The sequence below is a fragment of the Pempheris klunzingeri genome, chromosome 2 (assembly GCF_042242105.1).
Source record: "Pempheris klunzingeri isolate RE-2024b chromosome 2, fPemKlu1.hap1, whole genome shotgun sequence".
NCBI lineage: Eukaryota > Metazoa > Chordata > Actinopteri > Acropomatiformes > Pempheridae > Pempheris > Pempheris klunzingeri.
This window is the reverse complement of record NC_092013.1, coordinates 15,175,538-15,197,442: the sequence shown is the minus strand read 5'-3', so window position 1 is coordinate 15,197,442 and position 21,905 is coordinate 15,175,538. Positions and strand designations below refer to the sequence as shown.

At 40.4% G+C, this 21,905-nt stretch overlaps 2 protein-coding genes across 2 annotated transcripts in view; both read right to left on the bottom strand.

Annotated features, from left to right (window-relative positions):
- vgll4b (vestigial-like family member 4b) overlaps window positions 1–7,453 on the bottom strand; it is a 38,351-nt gene extending 30,898 nt beyond the window's left edge. The window contains exons 1-2 of the mRNA XM_070845465.1: window positions 7,286–7,453; window positions 5,727–5,800 (exon numbers count right to left, since the gene is read on the bottom strand). Coding sequence (XP_070701566.1) covers window positions 5,727–5,790 — 64 coding nt within the window. The 5' untranslated portion in view covers window positions 5,791–5,800; window positions 7,286–7,453. The remainder of the gene's footprint in view (window positions 1–5,726; window positions 5,801–7,285) is intronic.
- A 1,292-nt stretch (window positions 7,454–8,745) lies between these two features.
- Window positions 8,746–15,448, bottom strand: tamm41 (TAM41 mitochondrial translocator assembly and maintenance homolog). The gene is made up of 8 exons (XM_070845845.1): window positions 15,276–15,448; window positions 14,416–14,598; window positions 13,933–14,025; window positions 13,560–13,710; window positions 12,838–12,983; window positions 11,506–11,671; window positions 10,577–10,639; window positions 8,746–9,965 (listed from the first exon to the last, which is right to left on the bottom strand). The coding sequence occupies exons 1-8, from the start codon at window positions 15,411–15,413 to the stop codon at window positions 9,874–9,876; spliced, it is 1,032 nt and encodes a 343-aa protein (XP_070701946.1). The 5' UTR covers window positions 15,414–15,448; the 3' UTR covers window positions 8,746–9,873.
- Between the last annotated feature and the right edge of the window lie 6,457 nt (window positions 15,449–21,905).

The following is a 21,905-nucleotide window of genomic DNA, read 5'->3' as shown; positions in this document are numbered from 1 at the left end:
GAGGCAGGAAATTGTTTGTTCAGTGGCATCAGTAGCACCTTGTCTAACTATAATTAAAGTTGAAGCTGATCTGTGATAATCCAGTGAAACACAAAATCACCAAATACAGATCTGAAAACTGAAAAAGAAAAGTAGCACAGCTGTGCCATGGGACTAACTTCGGAGGTCCAAAGAATTATTTCATTTATCAAGAAGGAAATGGAGCTGCAGTAGATTATTCCCCTGCTGTCAGTGACACCATTAAGGAGGTTTGTATCTTAACTGCCAAAGTTTAAAAAGTACAGCACAGTAAATCTTACTGTGTGTGAAAAGTCAACACTGACAAGCATGTCTCACACGACGGGGCACGACAAGTGATACCGCATCTAAATGGGTCACGTGGCTCTAAGTATGCTTAATATTTGCAGTTACTTTTAATCTATTTCAAGTTAAAGTGCGACAGGTGCTACGCTATCTTTTGTTAAAGGAATAGTTGGACATCTTATGAAATACACTTCAGCTCACTGAGAAGATTGAGACAGAAAACAAATGTGTAAAAACAACAAGTTGCAGTTTTACAAGGTTTTATGTGTTATGACTTCCTCGAGTCTTGCTGTCATTGTGTGAACAAGCAGAGACTCCACAACTATCAAACTACTCCTTTAACATTGTGAAAGACATGAAGGCTAAATAAACAACGCACTCTTTTGTGCATGTGACCATATGTGCCACAGGGAAATGACCATGGAGAAGTGGGCTCAGACTGGTTGTTGTGACTAACTGGGTTACTAAGACATCCAAGGACCAAATCATGTGTTAAAGTTTAACCTCTCTTAACTTCAAAACACCATCACAAGCCATGCAGCGAAGGTGAGTTAAATAGATGGAGTTATGCTGCTCACCATCTGTATGTTTGCATTAGCTGTTTAACACCTGTGTCGTGTTACAAAGGCAGCACAGAGAAATATCTGTCAGAAACCTGGACAGGCTGGAGGGCAAACCCACTCCTTGCTGAAAAAACTCAACACACACACACCCAAAAACCCATCCCATCCCACCCACGTGTATGAATCCTCAGTTATGAATCCTCGGTTAAATTACCTCCCACCTAGAATATTGTTTGCCTCCAGCGACAAAATGCCATGATGCAAGCTCTCACATTTCACTTTCAGCGTCAATCTGACTATAAGTCAACATCGACAAGCTCCGACTAGTCTCCACTGCTCACTTGCTGAAAGAAACACCACTTAAAACGTCTAAAGGTAGTTGCAGGAGGTCATTCATATACAGCTTTAAGCGAAGACACCCAAGAGCCGGACTATGACAGGATGAGATTCCCCAATGTCAAAATCAGATTTATTAAAGTCTATACAAGAACATAAAGACTACAAAAACAGACAGCACAAGATTGTCCACATATTGCATCAAATAGGGCATCCAACAAATATGGAGCGCTGCTCCTGGTAGACCACACTGCACCAAAACTGACAATAACAGCACTATAATGTACGCCAACTATGCAATATATTTAGTCAGAGCAGCCTCACTCTGTGCAACATATTTATTCTCTCTTTACAATGTGCAATACTTTCCAATATCTCCCACTTGCACACTATATTGTTTCTATTTTTTACACTTCCTCTACCGTACATGTTCTTTTATATCTCCTCATGTCTGCTGTGACATTGCAAATTTCCCCGTTTTTGGGACTAATAAAGGAATATTTGATCTTATCTTGTCTTATCTTAATGTTGAAGAGCAGCGAAGTTGCTCAGTTAAACCCGGTGCTTCCAATGAGCAGAGTAAGAGCTTTGTGAATCAGTTCAGGGCTTTTCACGTGTTTGAATTATGTTCCTATATAGGACCCGATTAGAAACGCATTGCCAGGAAAATTATTTTCCAGTGGTATGGCACTTCTGGCATGCACTCATCTCCTGTGCCACGCATTGCATTTTTGTAGTGATTCTAAGCAATGTCACATTTAGCCCAGACAGGAACTCAAAATAAAGAGAAACAGTTGAAGCTGTTGCTGCTAAAGTAATAGTTTGTCATTAGTTTTGCAGCTAATCGGTCAAATGTATAAAAAAAAAACACCAGATGGTGGAACAAGACTTAAGTCAGTTACTGGTAAGCAATGACCAGATTTATTTATACCTACCAAAGAGCGGATATTTATACTGAAGATGGACAAAATAACAGGAACAGTTTACAGATTACATAATCTTGTTCTGCCTTTTTCCTTACACTCTTAGGTGTTCCTATTATTTAGTTCACAACCTAAAATATGACCTAAAATATACAACCCAACTTACAGTGTTACTCAGCACAAGAATGTATTATAAAATGGTCTATTCTAATGGAAATCCTCCCTTCAGCAAGAGCTAGAAAAAGACTGGGGGGTTTTGAACACAACATGAAAACTGTGTCTATATGTGTGTGTGTGTGTGTGTGTGTGTGTTTTCTCTAAATAAACAAGCGGGATTTCGGTGTACAACATGTGTATCCGTGTGTGAGCAGAAGTAGAGCAGAGGGCACTGCACAGATCTCAGCCAACCACCTTCTCTTGGCACCAGTTCTTCTTTTGTTGTGGTTCCTGTCAGAAACAAAAGGTCCATACTCCATTTCTTCAGTAGGGGCCGAAACCATTGGCCCTCTTTGAAATGACTGGCTTTGATTTAACATCCAAGACCCAACAAGCACAGTCAAGGCCCGCTGACTTGCCCTTGTCTCTGAATTCATGCTAAAACCAAAGAGATATCTCTAAATATTTACTAAAAACTGCTATAATTTAGAAAAAAATGAGCAACAAACAAAACTATTTTGATCTGTCCTACGAGCCGGGCCTGTAGTGCGATACAGACTGTTTATGGTTGATTTCAAACACAGGTTTGCTTCCAGGAAGGGTGGAGCACACTGCAAGGTCTTCCAAGTAGCCACCAAAATTACTATGGAGGGGTGACGGCAAGTATTAAGCATTTTCCCACATTCACCTTTAAATATAAGGCTAAGCACTATTTCGCTGCGTTTTGAGCAAGTGTGTAATTACTGTATATTCAAGGTCAGGACTATGTGACTTAAGACCTGTGATTAGTGTTGTTCGCAGACAGATCGTCAATTATGGCATGTGCTTGATTTCAGAAGAGGAGAGAACTTATTTCTATAATAACAAATAACAAATGCTCATGCTTTTCTTAACAATGATAGTAAAACAAAATGTTATAGGTTCATCTATTGTATTGAATATAAATTATTTGTGTATTTCTGCATTATCAATGCACTAACCTTACATTCATGTATAGTGTTGTTGATAGAGAACTTATGCTTGGTGATAAATTATGTAATTAGATCTTTACTACAAGCAGCATTGGCTTTAACTGCCTTATCTTTGATTGATGTTCAATTCTGGTCTTTTTTTTGAAGATCTAACTTTAAATAAAAACATGAATTAGCCAACTTCTTTACCTGAAAACATACAGAGGAGGTAAAAGTACTGTTTTCTGGCCTGATTCTTGTCAGTTTTTCTTTGTGGCCTGAGAGGCAACACCCAGCGCATGGTAACGATTGAAGATTTTTATCAACTCCTAGAAATTATAGCTTTGTGTGTGAAAGACATGGAAAGTGAACCGGCAAGTGTATTCGTCTTCTGTAATCAGTACAGTATCGAAACACATGACAATAGTGGATCTAAACACATTAACCAGTAAGGCAGGTTAGAGATGTAGATGTAAAGCTGCGATATTCAACTGTGAGCTGATGCCTGCGGCTGCGCAAAAAGCTGTTGTTGCTATCAGCTCATAATAGGCACAGTACAGCACAGTAATTTCAAATTTGAAAGCAGAAAAAAATCCCAAGGGTTCAACAAAGTCCTCAATTAAGACTGGCCAAATTTTAATAAAAACTAATGTAGTTTTCATTTTAGATAAGCACTCATATTCAAGCAGCCTTAATTAATCTGTGCCAAGGCCAACAATGCTATTTTGGGACATTACTGTAGTATATTTTCCACCTTAGAGCCAAGCAGCACAACCTTGGACCAATACATTATTCATGAACTGTAATTCCATTTCCCTCAAGGCACCGTTTGTGTAATAACCTGAGAAATTCATTTCCAACAGAGATGGGATATCTGCAGAAGTGTGGTTTAAAAAAAATTTAACAATGCTTTTCATTTCAAGTTTGAAATGTTGTGAACTGCAGCACAGCGTCCCGAGTCTCTCCCTGTTCTGTGGCAAGTCCTGCACAGGCATCACAACGGTTTAACTATAAATGCAAACAAGCAGGCAGAGGTTATTGACTCAAGTGCCTGCTGGTCTGCTTGGCTGGCTGACTAGTTGCTAGTTTGGCAGACTAGCTGGTTGGGTAACTGGCTCAGTAGGCTGGCTGGTTCGCGGGTGCGCCCATTTCTCCTGCACCATTGTGGAAACAGGTCGAGCGCATTGTCTTTGGACAAAGAGGCCATGCACGACCCACAACAAAAAGTGACATCAGCGCAGAGGAAAAAACAAAAGCACTGCAGGGGAGCGAGGGAGCGGAGGAGGAGGGGAGGAGAGCTCCCATGCCATTTCACTCCAAAAGTGCAAGGAAGCTGATATTCAGTTCATTTAAGCCAAAGCATTATGGGAACAAACTGGTGGCATGGGAGACGTTACAGTTGCAGCTCTCTCTAAATACTCCCAGTCTGTCAGTACACCAATGAACAAAGGCAACACTTTCCTAACAAGCTGGTCAGTTATCATGCATCTCCGAAAAGGCAACTTTACAACTAGTTATCTCAAAGTGAGCTGCCAAATGAAAATATTCATTTCTCTTAATGGACTTCAGTACAATGATTGACTGCCTTTTAAGATCTCCAACCATGGCACTCTCTGATACTTTATGAGCTTCAAATTCCTTCACAACATCAACACATAACACACAAAAGAATCACAAAGAGTTTTTAAAGGCCTCTTCTGCAACAGTGACAGCAGTCATTAAATACATGACGCCCAATCTGCTAAGCTGCTGAGAAGAATACTAAAAAAGAACAAACTAAACTTCCACCTCCCCACAGTGCTGATCAATTATCAGTGGTATCCACTGAATGTTAAGTGTCCTTCTAGGTTTCACTCAGCTCAGAGGCCTGCTGACTGCGGAGAGGCCTGCTGACGAGGATTGGCCACTTCTCCTTAATCTCGGAAGGAATTCTTTCAGCAACGCCAGAAGTCCTCAGACATGATTAGGAGCAGGGAAAGGAAAAGACGGAAGAAGATAGAGACAGGGAGAACGAACGAGAGAAGAAGATGGGCAGAGATCAATGAGACAGCGACACAGACAGACAGCAAGAGACAGAGACAGAAAGACACTGAGACTGAGGTGAAAAGCAGATGTAGTGAGACAGAGAACCGCCGCACCCTGATTTCAGTAAAAGCACGTTAACATAAGCAAACAGCTGGTTAAGAAGCAGGGCTGGTGGCCGTTGAGTGCGGTTGGTCTCATTTGCCTGTGTATCTGCAACTGCAAGCTTGCGCAGCACAAAGACGCCTTTTGTCTTATGGCAGAAAACAGGGCCCGGGCTTATGGCTGAACATAATGTTGCACTTCATCGATGTGTAACGCGACTCTAATCATACAAGCCGTTTGTCTACAGTGCATCTTTTGACAGCACAAGAGCCGAGATGGAAAGAGTGGAAGCAAAAGACGTCTAATGTGTCTGAGCTCCACGTCTGCTGACGGGCAAACACAGGAGGAGCTGCTGGTCTGACACTTACTCTCTTCTTCATTCGCATGAACAAATGATGCTGCTCTTGACAGAACATCCAGTGGTGTCTCCATGCTTGGACGCCTGTGGGACAGAGGGGAGAGCACTGTGCTGTTAAGCTGTTGGGTTTTCATCTCTCTGCAGCGAGTTAATATTTGACAGATGCTGAGTCAGTGAGAGCGTGAAATCAATAATATTCCTATAAACACTGGGGACAAGTATTGTTGTTTCAACACTAGTACCAACATGAGTTCTGACAAGCTCCAAACTGAAACTTATTTTTGTAGCGTACCTTTGAAAATAGATTTTTTTCTTGCCTTTATTCAATAAAGTTAAACTTCTTAGTGCATCAGAGTTCAACACGGTATTACAGATATCAGATATGACATTATAGCTGCAGCCAACAATCATCAATCTGACAATTATTTTCTCAAATCATCATTTCATCAATAAAATGTCAGAAAATAATAACAAATGTCATCGCAAGTGGATGAGAGGCTGGAAGCAGCACATTTTTAGCACTGTTGTTTAAAAAAGACCAACTGCTTATCAAAATAGTTGAAGCAATAAAACTCTAGTAGGAGACACTGCAAGTGTACTTTTGATACTTTCTGTAATTTCACTTGTGTTTTGTGGTATTTTAAGTTGTTGTATTGCTCATTTTATGGAGGATGAACTGTCCTGGTGTTTATTGCATTACTTTATGACCTTCCTGTGACTTGTCCTTCCAACATTTTTCATGCATTTTTATAGATTTTGGTCCCACACCGCTGAGCCTTCAGTGCGGCTGCGCTATGAAAGGTATTTGTGGATAAAAACGCTCCAGCGCGCTTCTCTTCCCTCTTTCTGCATTCCTAAGATACCTTTCCCTCATTTCTCCAGGAGAACAGCGTTTTGAGCAGATTCGTCTTACAGAAGCTGTTCCCGCTGTTTCAGACTAAACTGCAAACATGTCAGGTTTATTGTCCTGTGGGTTACAACACGGTGCTGTCTACGTGGTGCGCACTAAGAAATTGGACAAACTTTTCGTAGCCTACGACCCACTGAGGCAAACCGAGAGCGATTTTATTTGTAGCAAGTGCGCCCACTTTTATTCCCAGCAGCCCCTTCTTTATTCCTGCCTGGCCTCCGCTTCCTTATCAGAGGTGTCCAGGAAGTTAAATTAAATGGCAGAATATACCTTTAACGTGAGGGCAGCAGCGTGAAAGAAATATATCGCTGTTTCACTTGGTTTCACGCCACTTAAGATAAAAAAAACTACAAAAAAAAACTACATGCCCCTAAACCCCTGGAGGAAAGCCTGTGGCTGAGGAGGGGGGGTCTTGACATGAGAAAGTTTGGGAACCCGCTAGTGTGGTTTCGTGTCGTCAATGTGATTTCATCTGTCACCTTCGTTTGTTATATTTCTGCCTGTTCTCAACGCAGCCTCCTTTAACACGCTGTGATATTTTACACACAAGAAAAAAAAACCTCTGAATTTGCACCATTGGAGTCAAAACAGAAAAACAGAGCGCACTCTCATCCTGGAAACAATGTGTCAGACACAACTTCATGTTTAGCAGCACATACCTCCTTCAAGCGCCACTTTGGTATCGTCCAGTATGATAACGTCCACGCAGAGAAATAAATAAAAACAAAAGTGGTGCAGGCCAAATCCCACGGCGGAAAAAAAAATAAATAAATAAATAAATGCCGCGGCTATACGGTCCTGTGCGACGGGAGACAATAGTAGCAGAGCTGTCGGGACAAACTTGGTTGTAGGCTAAACGAGGAGGAGGAGGAGGAGGAGGAGGAGGAGGAAGGAGGGAGGGAGGGGAGGGGAGGAGGAGGAAGGAGGGAGGGAGGCAGGAATGCCTGGAATGATGGAATTCAGTTCCTAGCAGGTGGTGAAAGTGAAGCCCGCTGATTGGTGGAGGGCCGAGGCAATGATATCAGCATACATTATGATAATGCAGCATTGCATCACATCCTGCGGAGGACAGGCTGCTGTCACTGTGCTGCTCACTGCTGAGGAGCTGTTCACACACTCACTGCAGGCCTGATGACTTCCCACTTTACTGTTTACTTGGTTGTTACTCTTCCTGAGGTCCATGTTTATATATACAGTATTAGTTGGTTTATCTTGGTGTCAGAAACTCTCTCTGTGTCCGTGGAAACTGTCAGACAAATAGTACCATGACACAAAAAAAAGATGTTAGAATTAAAGACAGATACTTGGCAGCAAACTCAACAACAGCACACTGTATAGCTAAATGTTTCCACTTTCACATGTGGTAAGCCCAACATGGCAACAGTTTACTTTAGGTCTCCCTGTACGGCATTTATGAGCCTTTAATAAATGGGTGCTTGCACAATATAAAATAGTTATATGCATCCTTAAGTGTTTTATATATTTGTAACATATAATCAGTTGTACCTGCTACTGTGATCTATGCATCATGTATTAATTTTTAATATACTGCTCATGAATGCATCATAGGGGGACTTAAAATTAAGTGCAACGGCACAAAGGTCGACCTGAAGAGTGCCAAAGAAAGCCGACCTTAAAGTGATTCAGAAGTACGTAAGCGAAGTCATTTTCAAGTATGACTCACGATGCAGTGGTGACTAAAAAGGTGGACAAGTGACAGCACCAAGACGTAACTGGTACTGTGTATTCACTGTGTGTAAAATGTGTTTGGTCTGTTTGGTTCAAAATAACTTTATCAGAGCAGAGATAAACTAGTCACAGCACAAAAGCACAGAAAAGCGCAGGTATAACTAATAATGCATTAATGATGGCTTTGTTCCATTTTGGTGTCTCAGTGCGTCATCCCACTGAGACAACATTCGACTTAAAACTGACACACCTAAATGGAATGTGGACATGAGCAATGTTATCAATTACACATTTGCTTTTCCTATAATGACGTCAAAATATCGGGAGAGAAAAAGGCTTGCGAGCGTGATAATTTTAGACAGATTTCATCTTTATTTTTCACTTCAATCAAAATATAGTAAATTTGTTAATCAAAATTGTATAATTTACTCTTTAAAATCATAATAGTCATTAATCAGCAGAGCAGAGCAGCAGAAACTGATAATAGAGCATCTAATATTTACTGTGCAGTTATGATTTGTGACATTTTGTACAAATTATTGTAAAAATAAAAAAAAATGTGAGTTGTCAAACTTTATGAAAAAGTATATTTCATTATCACTTAACTCCACTAACCACTAGCTAGCGAAACCAGAATCATAGACGCTGCTGTTTAAGAAAGTTTATTTAACCCATTACTTGTAACTGCAGCAAGTATTTGTGAAGAACCAATAAATACTTTTTCCCCATTGAGGAGCTCCAGTTGTCTGCATGACCAGCTCGTAACAAAAGGGTGGAGGTTAACAGATGTTACCAATTTCTGTTCTTACCTCAAAATAAGGGTGATCTAATTTTTTTAAATTCTATGAACACTGACATGAATATGGAACAACCAACGAAAACACTGTTCAAACATGAAGAGTAAGGAGATATTTCAGATCTTTGGCAAAATGGGAGGGGGTAACAAGTGCATGTGTGTAACATGCAGCACCAGTCCACATCTAAAGAGCGTTCAATAACTCTCTCAGCACAAACACAAATATAACCCACAGAAAGATTCTCAACTTCTGCACTATTTCAGCATCTTAGCTTTGCACCATCTCTCTCATAGGTAGCACCATTCACATAGAAAATGCACAACTACACTTGCAGAGCTCAAACGATGACCCCAGTCTTGTCTTCATCGTACACGCGGTACTCTATTCTACTCTCCTGTGCAGCGACTCTACATGTAGCTGATTCAGCAGTTCCTCGCCGGCCACTGTAGTCATTATCCAGAATGGTCCAATCTGTGGTACCATTAAATGTCAGCTATGAAAGTCAGGCTCGTGAAATGTCATCCCCTTTTCTGCAACGTCTATGAACTGCATGATAAAGGGCAGTTGCACAGACACTGTTCAAACACAGACCTGCACCTGGTAAGTGATCCTGTTCATAGAAGCTATGCTGCGATACGATCGGGAGGAAAGTGTGTGGCTGTTCCAGCCACAGTTTGTTTCAGGGTAAAAATCAAAGGACGGACGCCGACTGTCGGGCTGACACTTATAGCGAAAGGCCGGTTCGTGGTGAACAAACAGGATCAGGACATCTGTGACACAGACGGTTTCCTCCTCCAACCCTTCCACATCTTTATCAGTTTCTTGGAGCTGTACGACACCGTCTTCCACAAGCCTGAGGAGGACCAGGACACACAGTGCATGAACATTAACATTGGAGGAACACCATCTCCACATTGTAAACATGACTGAAACACAGTGGCAGCAGTGGAGGATTTAAGAACACACTTGTCTAGTTTGTCCATAATATAATTTCTCTTAAAACGGTCTTTCACAGGTTGGTCCAGTTTTCTAATTTAAGGTAAGTGGCACACAACGCTTAAGGTCCACATTAAAGGAATAGTTTGACATTCTGGGAAATAAGCTAATTCATCTTCTTACTGAGAGTTAGATGAGACGACTGATATCACCCTCATATCTGTACAATAACGAGCTTAGCTTAGCTTAGCACAAACACCGCATAGAAACGTTTTTTGTATGGATTAAACAAATGCAATATGACATGTTAATTAGTGCTAATTAATGCTAAGCTAAGTGGCTGGTGGCTGTAGTCTGGAAACAATCCATTCATTTGAAAGAGGTGTGTCAGGAGCAGGGAAACATCTAAAACATGAAACGTCTAAAACATGCAGCGCAGTGGAAACACCGGCCTCTACTAACACAAGCTGACAATGTATAACTGAGGATTTTGCCAAAATCTCAAACAGAGAAGAAAAGAGTGCCTACCAGCTGTAGCAATGCCTTTGATACTCTGTGTTATACTGGAGGATTTCACAATAGATGAAATACCTGAGGAGGAACAAACACATGCCCAAACATGCAATTAAACAACAACAAATACCTCATTACTCTGCAATACGATTTTATGGCTGCTGCTTAGATCTCCATCTTAACATGAATCTGTTTTTTGTTGGTGTATAACTCCTTCAACATGACATTAAAGCTTGAAAATCACATTGATCTAACAAGGGTGTTACAGGTAGCTATTAAATTCTCTTATCTAAATGTGACACTGTATCTCAGACAGTAGTAGGATAATTTAGGATACATTTGGAAGAATGATGCATTTCAGCATTACACTCCAGTAATTAAAAATTACTTTTACTGGCCTAAAATTAGAAAATTACAAGCATGTCCAATCTGCTGCGTTAGGGGTCTGATTTTGATGAAACCAGGAATGATGATGCGTCTCGGCACTGATGAGCCTTTGGCGCCATGGGATGACATGTTTATTTGATATACTGCTTGTTTGGTTTTTCTATCCCTCAGCAAAGTAATCTGGGCATGTTTTGACAATATATTGGCTTTGTTAGCATGTTGGTACCTTGGACTGCTAATGTTACTGATGTGTAACATAATCCTACCTATTCTAACATTCAACACACACAATATCGGCCTTGATTTGTACAAACAACACACCCTGTATCTCAGATGGGTGAATTTTAATGAAACATCTGGGAGTAATGACTTGTTCCATCCATCTCTCTCTCTCTCTCTCTCTCTCTGTCTGTCTGCCTGTCTCCCCCTCCCTCTACCATCCCTGCCTCCATTTCTGTTTGTGCCTGTCCTATCATCATCATGCATCATCATCAGAAGACTTATTCTACCATTTTTCCCTCTATTCTGCATCCCTCCACACGTTCTTTAGCCCAAACCTTGTTGTACAACAGCTCCACAGTCTGGGTCCTGAGCAACCTGCAGCAGGACCTCCTCCACATCGCGGTTTTTCCCCGGAGGATCGACCAGCTTTGTGATCTTTTGCTGGAGGGTCCGAGGCAGCGCCATCAGCTGGATGAACTGTCCCTCTGGGCTTTTGTCGACCTGCAGGCACACAAACAAGAATAAATGAACAGAGATACAGATAGTAGGCTGACAACCAGCAGCAGCACCAACTATGACATCCACAGGCCCACCTGAGTGGTCAGACACAGATGTGGACCAATAAACAGAGCAGAATGATGTGACGTGTTAATGCATCTCAAGATAATAACACTATATTTTGTCAAATAAGCAGAGTCTTCTCATCTACCACACAATAAACCTCCCACGATTTATGGTGTTTTAAAAATCATACATGTAAGTATGAACTACTATAGAAATTGTTTGATCCTATGTAAATGTAGCACTATTCACTTCATAGTAATACTGGATTTTCACTAGCACTATGATATTAGAATATCAATATTTGAGATAAAAATAACAACGTAGTAATGATTGAAGTGGGTGAAACTACGCTATGTTGAAAAAACTCATCATTTAAAATCCGCCTATTATGGCCTGGTTCATACATGTGCTCGGTCTCATGACGTACAGTATAAGGGCACAAGTGTATTTACATCATTCTGAGATTCCCCAAAGCACTGATCACGGAAAAATGTGTGACTCACATACATTCAACACCTTTATTCACACTCAACCACTAGCTAACATGCTATTCCAGGATGATGTGATGAGGATTTCCTTAGTATAGTGTGGTACAGTTAAATAAGAAGAAGATAGAAATCTTACACCAAGAAAAAGGAGTATGTATTCATGCTGTTCATGCAAACATAGACAGATGCTCACATTTTCCATGTTGCACTGATTAACACTGTGTGTGAAGCAGGTGACACGGCAAAGTGCCAAATCAGTCACACCCTATTTAAAGTTAACTACCAAGGCTGAGAGCACACTCTGTCCATTCAGGTCAAAACTGTGTTGCTTTTGATATTAAGATGTATGTCTGTTTCACAGAAAGAAAAAAAATGACGCATGACACTTTTTTCTTTTTTTTTAAAAGCACTGCAGAGACACATTCCATGGTAATCTGCAAAATTTTAGAAATACTGCTAGAACCATTTCTATGTACAGGCTTTCAGGTATCAGACCGACATTAATACTTATAGATATTTCTACACAATTTTGCTCCACAGGCAACGGATCATGAGTGACTAGTCTACAAGGTAAAATGTTCTGTTGTGTACATTTGTGTGTGTGCCATATTTTACCTCCAGCTTTCCTTGTTGTGGTTTGTAGACCACTTGAGGGCAGTCCCGCAGGATGTTGCTGTACAGAAACCGGAAGTGCTCAATGTTGTCTTTGACGATATTGGCCACTTTGGATTTATCTTCTCCAATCACCATCCTAAAGTCCCCTTAAGAGACACAGACAAAATGTTTCCCCTTCAGTATGATATATTTACAACAAATTCTCACATATAAAACACTTTCTGGCTTTCAGTTTTCAGTGTACAATTTCTGGGAGAAAACAAATTAGTTCATCATTTATCTTCTGCAGCGCAGGACCCAACATGGTAACACTCCCCTCGTTAGCACATTCTTAGCATGTAAACAACAATAAATTAATTTTCCTGCTTCAATATCACATCACCACATCGGTACAAACCAACCACATTAGTTCTGTGTTTTGAGAGATCAGAACCAATCACACACCAACTAACTGAGCTGGATTAAAAATAACATCCAGTCGGTCACACAGACCGTTATTACAAAAACAAAATACACAAGCTTGGACATCATTTACTCTGCTTTCACTGAATAGCAACACTAAGCCGTGTGAGCAAAATAATATTTTCGTATCTTGATATAAAAATCATAATCTCTTGGTAAGTAGCACATCTGACATGGTAAGTTTGTTTCCAAGCATGCGTCTTCTCCATGTGTCAGTGCGTCACTGTCGTCAGGTTGATGCAGGTGTGCGGATTTGTTACCAGCATAGGAAAGACCAGCTATCTGTAGGAAGAGGTCTTCCTCGGTGAAGCTCTCTGGCAGCATGAGGAAGGAGGCCGTCACAGCACTCTTCAGGTTGGCCACCAGAGCAGCACGGAGTTTTCCATTCTCGTTCTGCACCAGCATTTTCACCTGCATGGGAGCGCATAAAAACACGCTCAGACACAAGCATCTGTGCACATAAATTTGAACAAAACCTGAGAGGAACTGAGCAGGCAGGTTCCATATCACAACATTTGAATTATTTTTCAAAACATTTGATTGGTTTGACTACAATTGTACAGTAAAATAATCAGTTTTATATGGCTCATTTCTTTCCTGCTTGATCTAAATCAGTGTGATCTTGATACTGACTGGTTTGTGAAGGCGTCCAGCAACATACATGGTCTTCCAGTGCATCAGGTCATCTATCAGAGACTCTGTGCTTATCACACCATATTTGATTATCTGAGGAAAAGAGGAGAAGGTCATTTAAGTATATGGTTAATAAAGTACAGCCAGATGAAAAAAAATAAAATAAAACAAGCTTAGATAAAGTTTTATAAGCCAGAAATGCATTTTATTGAGTCTGCAGCAGGTAATTTTACATTACTTCTGCTGAGAGCACCATTGATAATTGTCAGTGAAAAAAAAAAATTCAGACCAATTACAAATGTGAACTCTTGTGAGAAGCAAATACAGAGTGAGAAACAACGGGCAGCTAAAGACACACATGAGGAGGTTTATTAAGCGGGAACTGGACGGCTTCATCTGTAGAATAAAAGTGCTCACGGGGAACTCGGTGGGTTGGTATAGATTAAGACGCTCAAACATAAAAACGAGACACAGGTCATTTACCTTCCCATCCACAGGCACCAGTGTGTTGTAGTATATGGAAGCCCCGTGTTCATTTTGTATGGAGCTGATCTTCGTGGGGCCCAGCAGCTTGAGGAAGGAGTAGTGCTTGTAATTCTGCAGCAGGTTCATGGTGTGCCACGTCACTGGGTCGTCAACAGCAATCACAAAGTCCAGCATGTTCTTCTGTATATATTAGAGGTGAACACAATAGGGAACATCACATTTTCTTACACACTGACTTAGGACACGCCTTCAAATTCTAACATGTAGTGAGAGAGGCCGTTATTCATTGAGGTTGTTTATCAGTTTTAATTGGAATCATACTGTGATAACATGAGCACACGTTATTATTAGAGTTCTAAACCTGAGCAAATCATATTGTAAAAAAATAACAAAATCAGGTTATTATTGAATGAGTTACTGTTTCACACAAGTTAAGAGTTTTGTCTGATGTGTTGCACATTTCATTGGACTGAAAATAATAGATTTTTTAAATGGACATTTGCAAGAGAGATATTTGGAATATTGTGATGCATATTTATATCAGAAATATCAATATAGTGACATTTATTCCAAACATCCATAATGCAGTATCAAATATTCTTATCAATACAGTGATATTGATTTCCAATATCCACATTAATTAATCATACATCAGACTTCAACCACAGTTCTTTACTTATACTGAGCCTACCTCCTTGCAAAATGCATTTTTCACAGTTTCACTGACAGGACAAAGTACAAGAAAGTGCCTTTACCTATTCAAGCATGTTCTGTCTGCAAAGGTTACACTAAAATATCACTATGACTGTGTTGCAGTGTATAACATCATGGGCAGAGTTTGGTGTCACTTCGGTTACCTCCATTTGACCTTGGCTGGTCCCGTGTTGTTTGAAAACGCCAGATCCATAAGCAAAAGCTAAACTGATGTCCTGCGGAAACTGTGACAAGATCCGCCTGTACAGCACGCCGGTGTTGTGCAAAGCTGGAAGAGTCATTTTGAACTAGCTAAACAACACAAGCGTATTTATCAGCGGGGTAACCGGCTCAATTACGTGTAAAACGTGTAAAACGAAGTTCCGGCCGCATAAAGTAAGAAACACATTATAGAGCGAGTGGCTTAATGTCAGAAAACACGACCACAGACACTGTATAGCTGTCAAAATATCAGTTTTGTGGTTTAATTGCGTCCATCAGGTCAGTGGCTGTCAGCCGTGTGCTTGACAGTCGACTAAAAATGACGTCACGCCGTGCACTGCGGGTTGGAGGCTCACGGGTAATGGAGTCAGAGACGGAAGGTAAGGCACCTCAACCTCAACGCGGACACGTGTGTGAGTTATTTTACACGTAGCTACATGTACGATTTGATAAATGTAAACTGCGGCATTTAAATACTTGGAGGAAAAGAGATCGAAGAACATTGTAGCAGCTCTAAATTCAGCCAGCAGAGGGCGGGTTTCGACCAAGTTTAGCTGTGAGGAGAGGGTTGTGTACACTGAGGTCATAAGATACCTGACCTGCAACTATAACAGCCTCAGTCCGCTCCGTGATGACGATTCAAAGTCCAATCAGAAGGGAAATTATTCAAATATAGAAGAATTATATTAACATGGAGCTCAACAGACTTCATATAAGCCCCCATTAATACATTTTCCTTGTTCTGAGAAACATGTTTATTTCCATCTCTTTTAAACGAATCCATTTATTGTTAAGAAGAAATATTTAAATACACATGGATATATGTATACAGCTGCAAGTAAAGTGTTAACCTGAACAATCATAAAAGCCATTTTTGTTACACATTACATGGCCCATAAAACAAATCTGTCAGGCTCTAGACCTTCATATTTGGCAGCAATATATTAGGCTTGAGCTACTGAAAGTATTAAATAAAACCTGTGACAGCAAAGTCAATACTGCATTTAAGCCTGACATGAAGAAAGCAAGGCCACATATCCTGTTTTTGACAACTTGAAAAAACTCTCACTTTGCTTAGAACCAAATAACTGCTGAAAATCATAAGGTGTCTGAGCAAATTTGTGAAAGTAAAACTAATCTTAAGCAAGAGGATAATTTTTCAGCAGTTAAAACGAAGAGGCTTTTGAGGCCATCATCAGTCTTCCCCCGGCATTAGTCGCTAGTCTTATTGGCCCTTTTCTCACATTTATTTGAATGAATTAATATTGAATGTAGATTCACGACAGTTTGCAATATGTCTGCAGCTCATTATGGGATTGTCAGGAGTGAGACAAATATTATCTTCTCAGTAACTGCTGTGAGCCATCTTTTCAGCCAAATGAATATTGATAAGGCCACTAAATCCCAACTAACAAGTTCAGTCACTGCGCTCACAGTGACTTAAATCAGGGACAGTGAAGCTCCTGCAAGAGTGAGAGTCTAATTCTCTATGTGTTGAATTTAAATGTTGAATTTACGCCTGCGATTATGACCTAGACATGTACATCAGTCCACGTATGCTCTCTGCTAGCCTCCAGCTATTTCTTCCTCCTCTTATTATCAGTGTGGCTGTGTAACCTTCAGAATCTATAATAACATCCCTATAGGATTCATTCATATTATCACAGTGTTTTCACGTTATCATGCGGCGCATGTTATTGTAAAAATATCAGTTACAGCCCCCTTAAGGAGACCACACAGTGTAGTCGATTGTGTTGCTAATACTCTGCAGCAGTAAACCTATTTAAGCACGGGGGCAGTGGGCTCAACACCCAATAATAAAAATTCATATTTTAACAGCTTCTCTGGTCTTTAAAGCGAGCCCATAAAGCTTGCAAGCAGCAAAGCGGTTGCAAGCAAGTAGACAAGAACAAAGGCTTGTAAATATATATTGTTCACCACGGTGAGAATCCTTCCATCACACCTCAAACTTTCCTCACAGTGTTTGTGTGGGCCAGTGTGAAAATGACTGAAGTGATTGGAATGAAAGCGATGGCTGTCTTTGTAACTTTTCGTCTGGGAACAAGAACATTTGATTAAACTGAATTGATGTTTGTTGGTGAATGCGCATTGATCTCCCAATTTGAATTGATTTTGGCAACGTTTCCATCCCGTCTATTAGTCTGAAAGAGGCACCTGATTTACAGCTTATGAACCTTTCCTTGAGTGCCCGTCTCAGGAATCATTAATTTAGTTGTAAAAAGCTTGGATAGATGTCGCTTGGCAAAGTCCCAGACTGCAGTTCAGCCTGCAGTTAAGTGTTGTTAAAACATGAATATCTGGCAGTCTCATAGTTCACAGGAATTTCAGCAGCCATATCATAATATAATTACAATAAGAGGAATTTATGTTACAGTGAATGGTGCAGCTCCTCTGCTGCAATTTAAAGCTCATCTGACGGTAAACCACCAGCTTCCATGTCGTGTGTAGAGTACAAACACAGATACAAACGTTTCACGCACACATGCACTAACCAGGAGAATCTTTTCAGCTTTTGCACGCCTGTTGCCATGGAGATTGTCATTGCTGCCCATGCTTAGTGAAGGAACATCAAAAGAAAATGCACCATTAACCACACACACACACACACACACACACACACACACATCTGTAGATGTGAACAGCTGCTCCAGACCCCCACAAGAAGCGACAAACAGAAGCGGCCACTTTTATCATACTCCACTGAAAGGTTACAGTGTCAGTGAGCAGGGAGTGCACCAACAACATTCATAATATGGGAGGCAGAAGCAAGTTGAAGCAGAACTAAAATGCAGATTTGAAGTAAAATGAGACGCTGAGCCTGGAGAGACAGTGTTAATATTAACAGTACACTTGAGAGCCCTACCAAACCTACCAACTAATAGCTTCACTTGATTTGTAATGCCACACATGCTTAAATGATTATGTAGATTATGATAAAAAACATAATGTGGGTAAATGCCGTCTGCTTTAGTGAAAGAGTTAATACAAACATAGCATGAGGGCATTCAACAGAAAATGCCATAAAATCAATATGTGATTTCAGGCTGGTTTGTTCAGGTCTATTACTACACACACACTCAAACACACAGTATATGAATTTCCCACCTCCTCCAGCAGGCAGGTGTTTGTTTTCTCATATGAAATTATAATATCACAGCAATATAAATAGATATGCATATTACATTTAAGTTGACTTTAACTCCAAGTATCTGAATGTCAAAGACAGATGAAGAGTTTATTCATTAACATCCTTTTGGTTTTCGATGCTCATTACAGTCACATGCATTTGCAGCTCTTGTGTTAGAAGGCGCCATGTTGCCTCTGTAGTGTTCAACAGATCTGCTTTACAAAATCTTTCAAAATAAACCTCCCGTTTATTGTTTATGACTTTGAAACTTAATCGATGCTCCACTATTATCATCAGTGTGTGTGTGTGTGAAATGGTCACAATGCATGAAGTTATCTCGACATCTTTGCTTCTACCTGTCTTTGCTTGTCTTATGAACTGCTCATTAGTATGCTGATGTATCATTACTAGTGCTTTTATTGTTGTGCTTTCCGAGCCAACTTCTCTTCTACTTGTTGCCATGGCAGTTTTGAATCTTGAATTTTGTGTTGTGCCTAAAAAAAATACAATAGCGCAAGGCCTATCACAGAGATATGAGCATCAGTCTCTGCAGAGTGAGTTCTGCTGTGTGTCTGCTGTATGTATGTATGTGTGCTGCACACAAGCCTGGTTAAATGGTGTTTTGGGGGAATTGCTGCAGATATCTGAGGTGTGTGTGGGTGTTTTAATCTTGTAGCTCCATCCATCCATCCATCCATCCACACAGTGCTGTTAAAGTTCATTCAGAGAGCTATCTTTTATAATAGCTCGGTTGGATCTAGTTTATTCCCTAAAGTAGCTTCAAAGGCGGGACAGACGTTTTAATGTTTTTCTTGATATTTCAACTGAGTCATAGTGAGATGACCTCTGTGAAGGTCTACCATTATAAGACCTTGCATTAAGAAAGAACTAGACTGTAATTTTATAATAGTGCAGCTCCATAGTAACCCTGTTGTCTCCTGGGTTGAGCCCTCTCTGTTTTCAATTAACCTGCCAGTGCATCTGACATTACTGCCTGCAAAGCAAACTTCCACTTATTCACCATTAAGCTGCATTATTGGCAGCCCCTTTACATCTAGTCAGTAAAATTGATTTAAAGGTCCCATATCAAGCAAAATGCACTTTTTTGTGTCTTTTCAACATTAACATGAGTCCCTGTTCTGCCTACACACCATCAAGCTCTGAGTAAAGACTGTCCTCTGTCTTTTTCTCCTGCCCCATCTTTCACTAAATGTGTGTGAAAACATGCTGTTTAGATTTGGCTCCCCTTCTGATGTCATAAGGGGATCTGTTGATCATGTGACCTACTCCAGCGGGCCGACTGTTCGCGCCCACTGAAAACCTCCTGAATCCACCTTGCTGTCCACCATTGTTTTTTCCTCAATAATGCCAGCTCCCCGTAACACAAAGATGTCAAAGGTGAGAGATAAGCAGCCAACTGTTCTACTAAAAGGGAGCGTTCAGACAGAGGCTGTCAACAGTGATGAGAATGAGAAAAACAATGTACATTTTTAACATTAAACCTTGTAAACCTGCTCGAGTAGGACCACCAAGCACCAAGTATGAACTTTAAAATGAGCAAAATATGGGACCTTTAATAAATTGAACAAAACTTGGATTGAGATTAAATTTAATTGAATAATTCATTGAAATTTTGGAATTTGAAATTATGACCTGCTGAGGTTGTAGCATGTACTGTGTTACAGTCAACACTACCTGCCACTGGAGGTTTGACCCTTACATATTCACTTACACACATTCAGATATCTGCAGCAAAATCCCCAAAGCAGCATTTATCCCTTAATACCCTACCCTCCACCAAAAATAGTCTTTTATGTTTTTTGAATTCTAGTCCCATGTGTTGATGATGAAGGATCACATTACTATTTTTATTATTCAATCAAATAATGGTTAATAGAATGATTCATTTCAATCAGTGGTGAAACATAATGAATCAAATTACTCACATTTTAACTCAGTTGCTCAGTTACACACTTCTTTGTGTGTGTGTGTGCGCGCGGATGCATACTGGCCTGATAGCTGATGACGCTTGAAACAGAGACAGAGCCGGATGCAGCAGGGCTGAATGTGTTCGTATGTCAGCATCTGATTTTTTTGTGTGCATGCCAACGTGTGTGTATATGTGAATACACAAGTGTATTGGAGTCTGTGTGTGTGTGTGTGTGCTGACAGATGATAGATGCTCCTGGCATTGTGGATCTGCTGTTTGCGTATCCTCACTATATTGTTCCAGACGCAGCAGCTGTACCGCACTACACATACAATGTTTAAGTCAAAAGAGGGGAGGAAACACGAGAAAGGTCGAGGAGCCATAATCTTCTATCAGTCAGGGTAACTCCTTTTTTAAAACGAGGTGATGGCCATATCAAAGTTCTTATGCTATAAATGCTGGAGCAGCTAATCTTTAATCTCTGACTCTCGTCTACAGAATTTCATGCACACGCATATTACATAATGGCTGTTTGGAAATGTGTTACGTGTTGTGTATGTGTGTCATGAAACATGTAGTCCAGGATGAGCTTAGGATGTCGCTACAGTTCACACTGCAGCTCTGTGACTCACTCCAGCTCTCTTCTGGTTGACTACACGCAGCCAACCCCCCCCCCCCCCCCCCCCTTTCTGGGCTTTACTCATCGTGACTTGCTACAAATGTGCGTCCTGCATGTTGTGCATAAAAAAAATCTCTTTTGAATACTGCGCAGGGGCTGGTTTATTAATCAACACGATTGCTGACATGCCTCTTTGCCATTTTTTAAGACAAGAAACGCTGCACTTCATTCAAATTAAGATGCCCCCTATTGTGCAGTAATCTATACCTCACCTGAAAATTGCAATAATTTCTCACTTGTAAAAAAAAATTAAAAATTATGAGTCACTTGAAAATAAAAAGATATGGTTGGGAAGAGACATACTCAAGTGGTTTAGTAAACCACTCGAGTAAAGCTGAAAAGCAGCCTTTCAGTGGCATAAAGGTCAAGGAATACATATCCATCAATTGAGATGGTATCAAAGCTAACCAAATCTATACTGAAAATGAAAGCTTTTGTTTTCCCAGAAATCTCAATTCTTGATGCTAAATGAGCAGTCAAATCTGTCAAATGGGTTGAAGGATAGTTCTGCTTTACAGCCTTTTAAGATTGAAGACAATATGTGCTGGAGGTCTATATTTTCTTCCACTGCAGCCCTCTAATGCCAAGCTGTTCTCTTCAGTGTGGTGTAGACGTGTGTGGGATTTTCTTTTTGAATAATCGTCTTTCTCCCTCTTTGTCCTGTCATCTTCTGGCTGTTTCTTTTTTTTTCCAAGTAAAGCTTAAGGCAGCAAACAGTACAGACGCAGACTCTTGCTCTTGCTGATGGCTTTTAGAAATAGTGCTCTTCTCATGTCCTGATATAGTGAATGCATAATGATGCCAGGCGTAGGGAG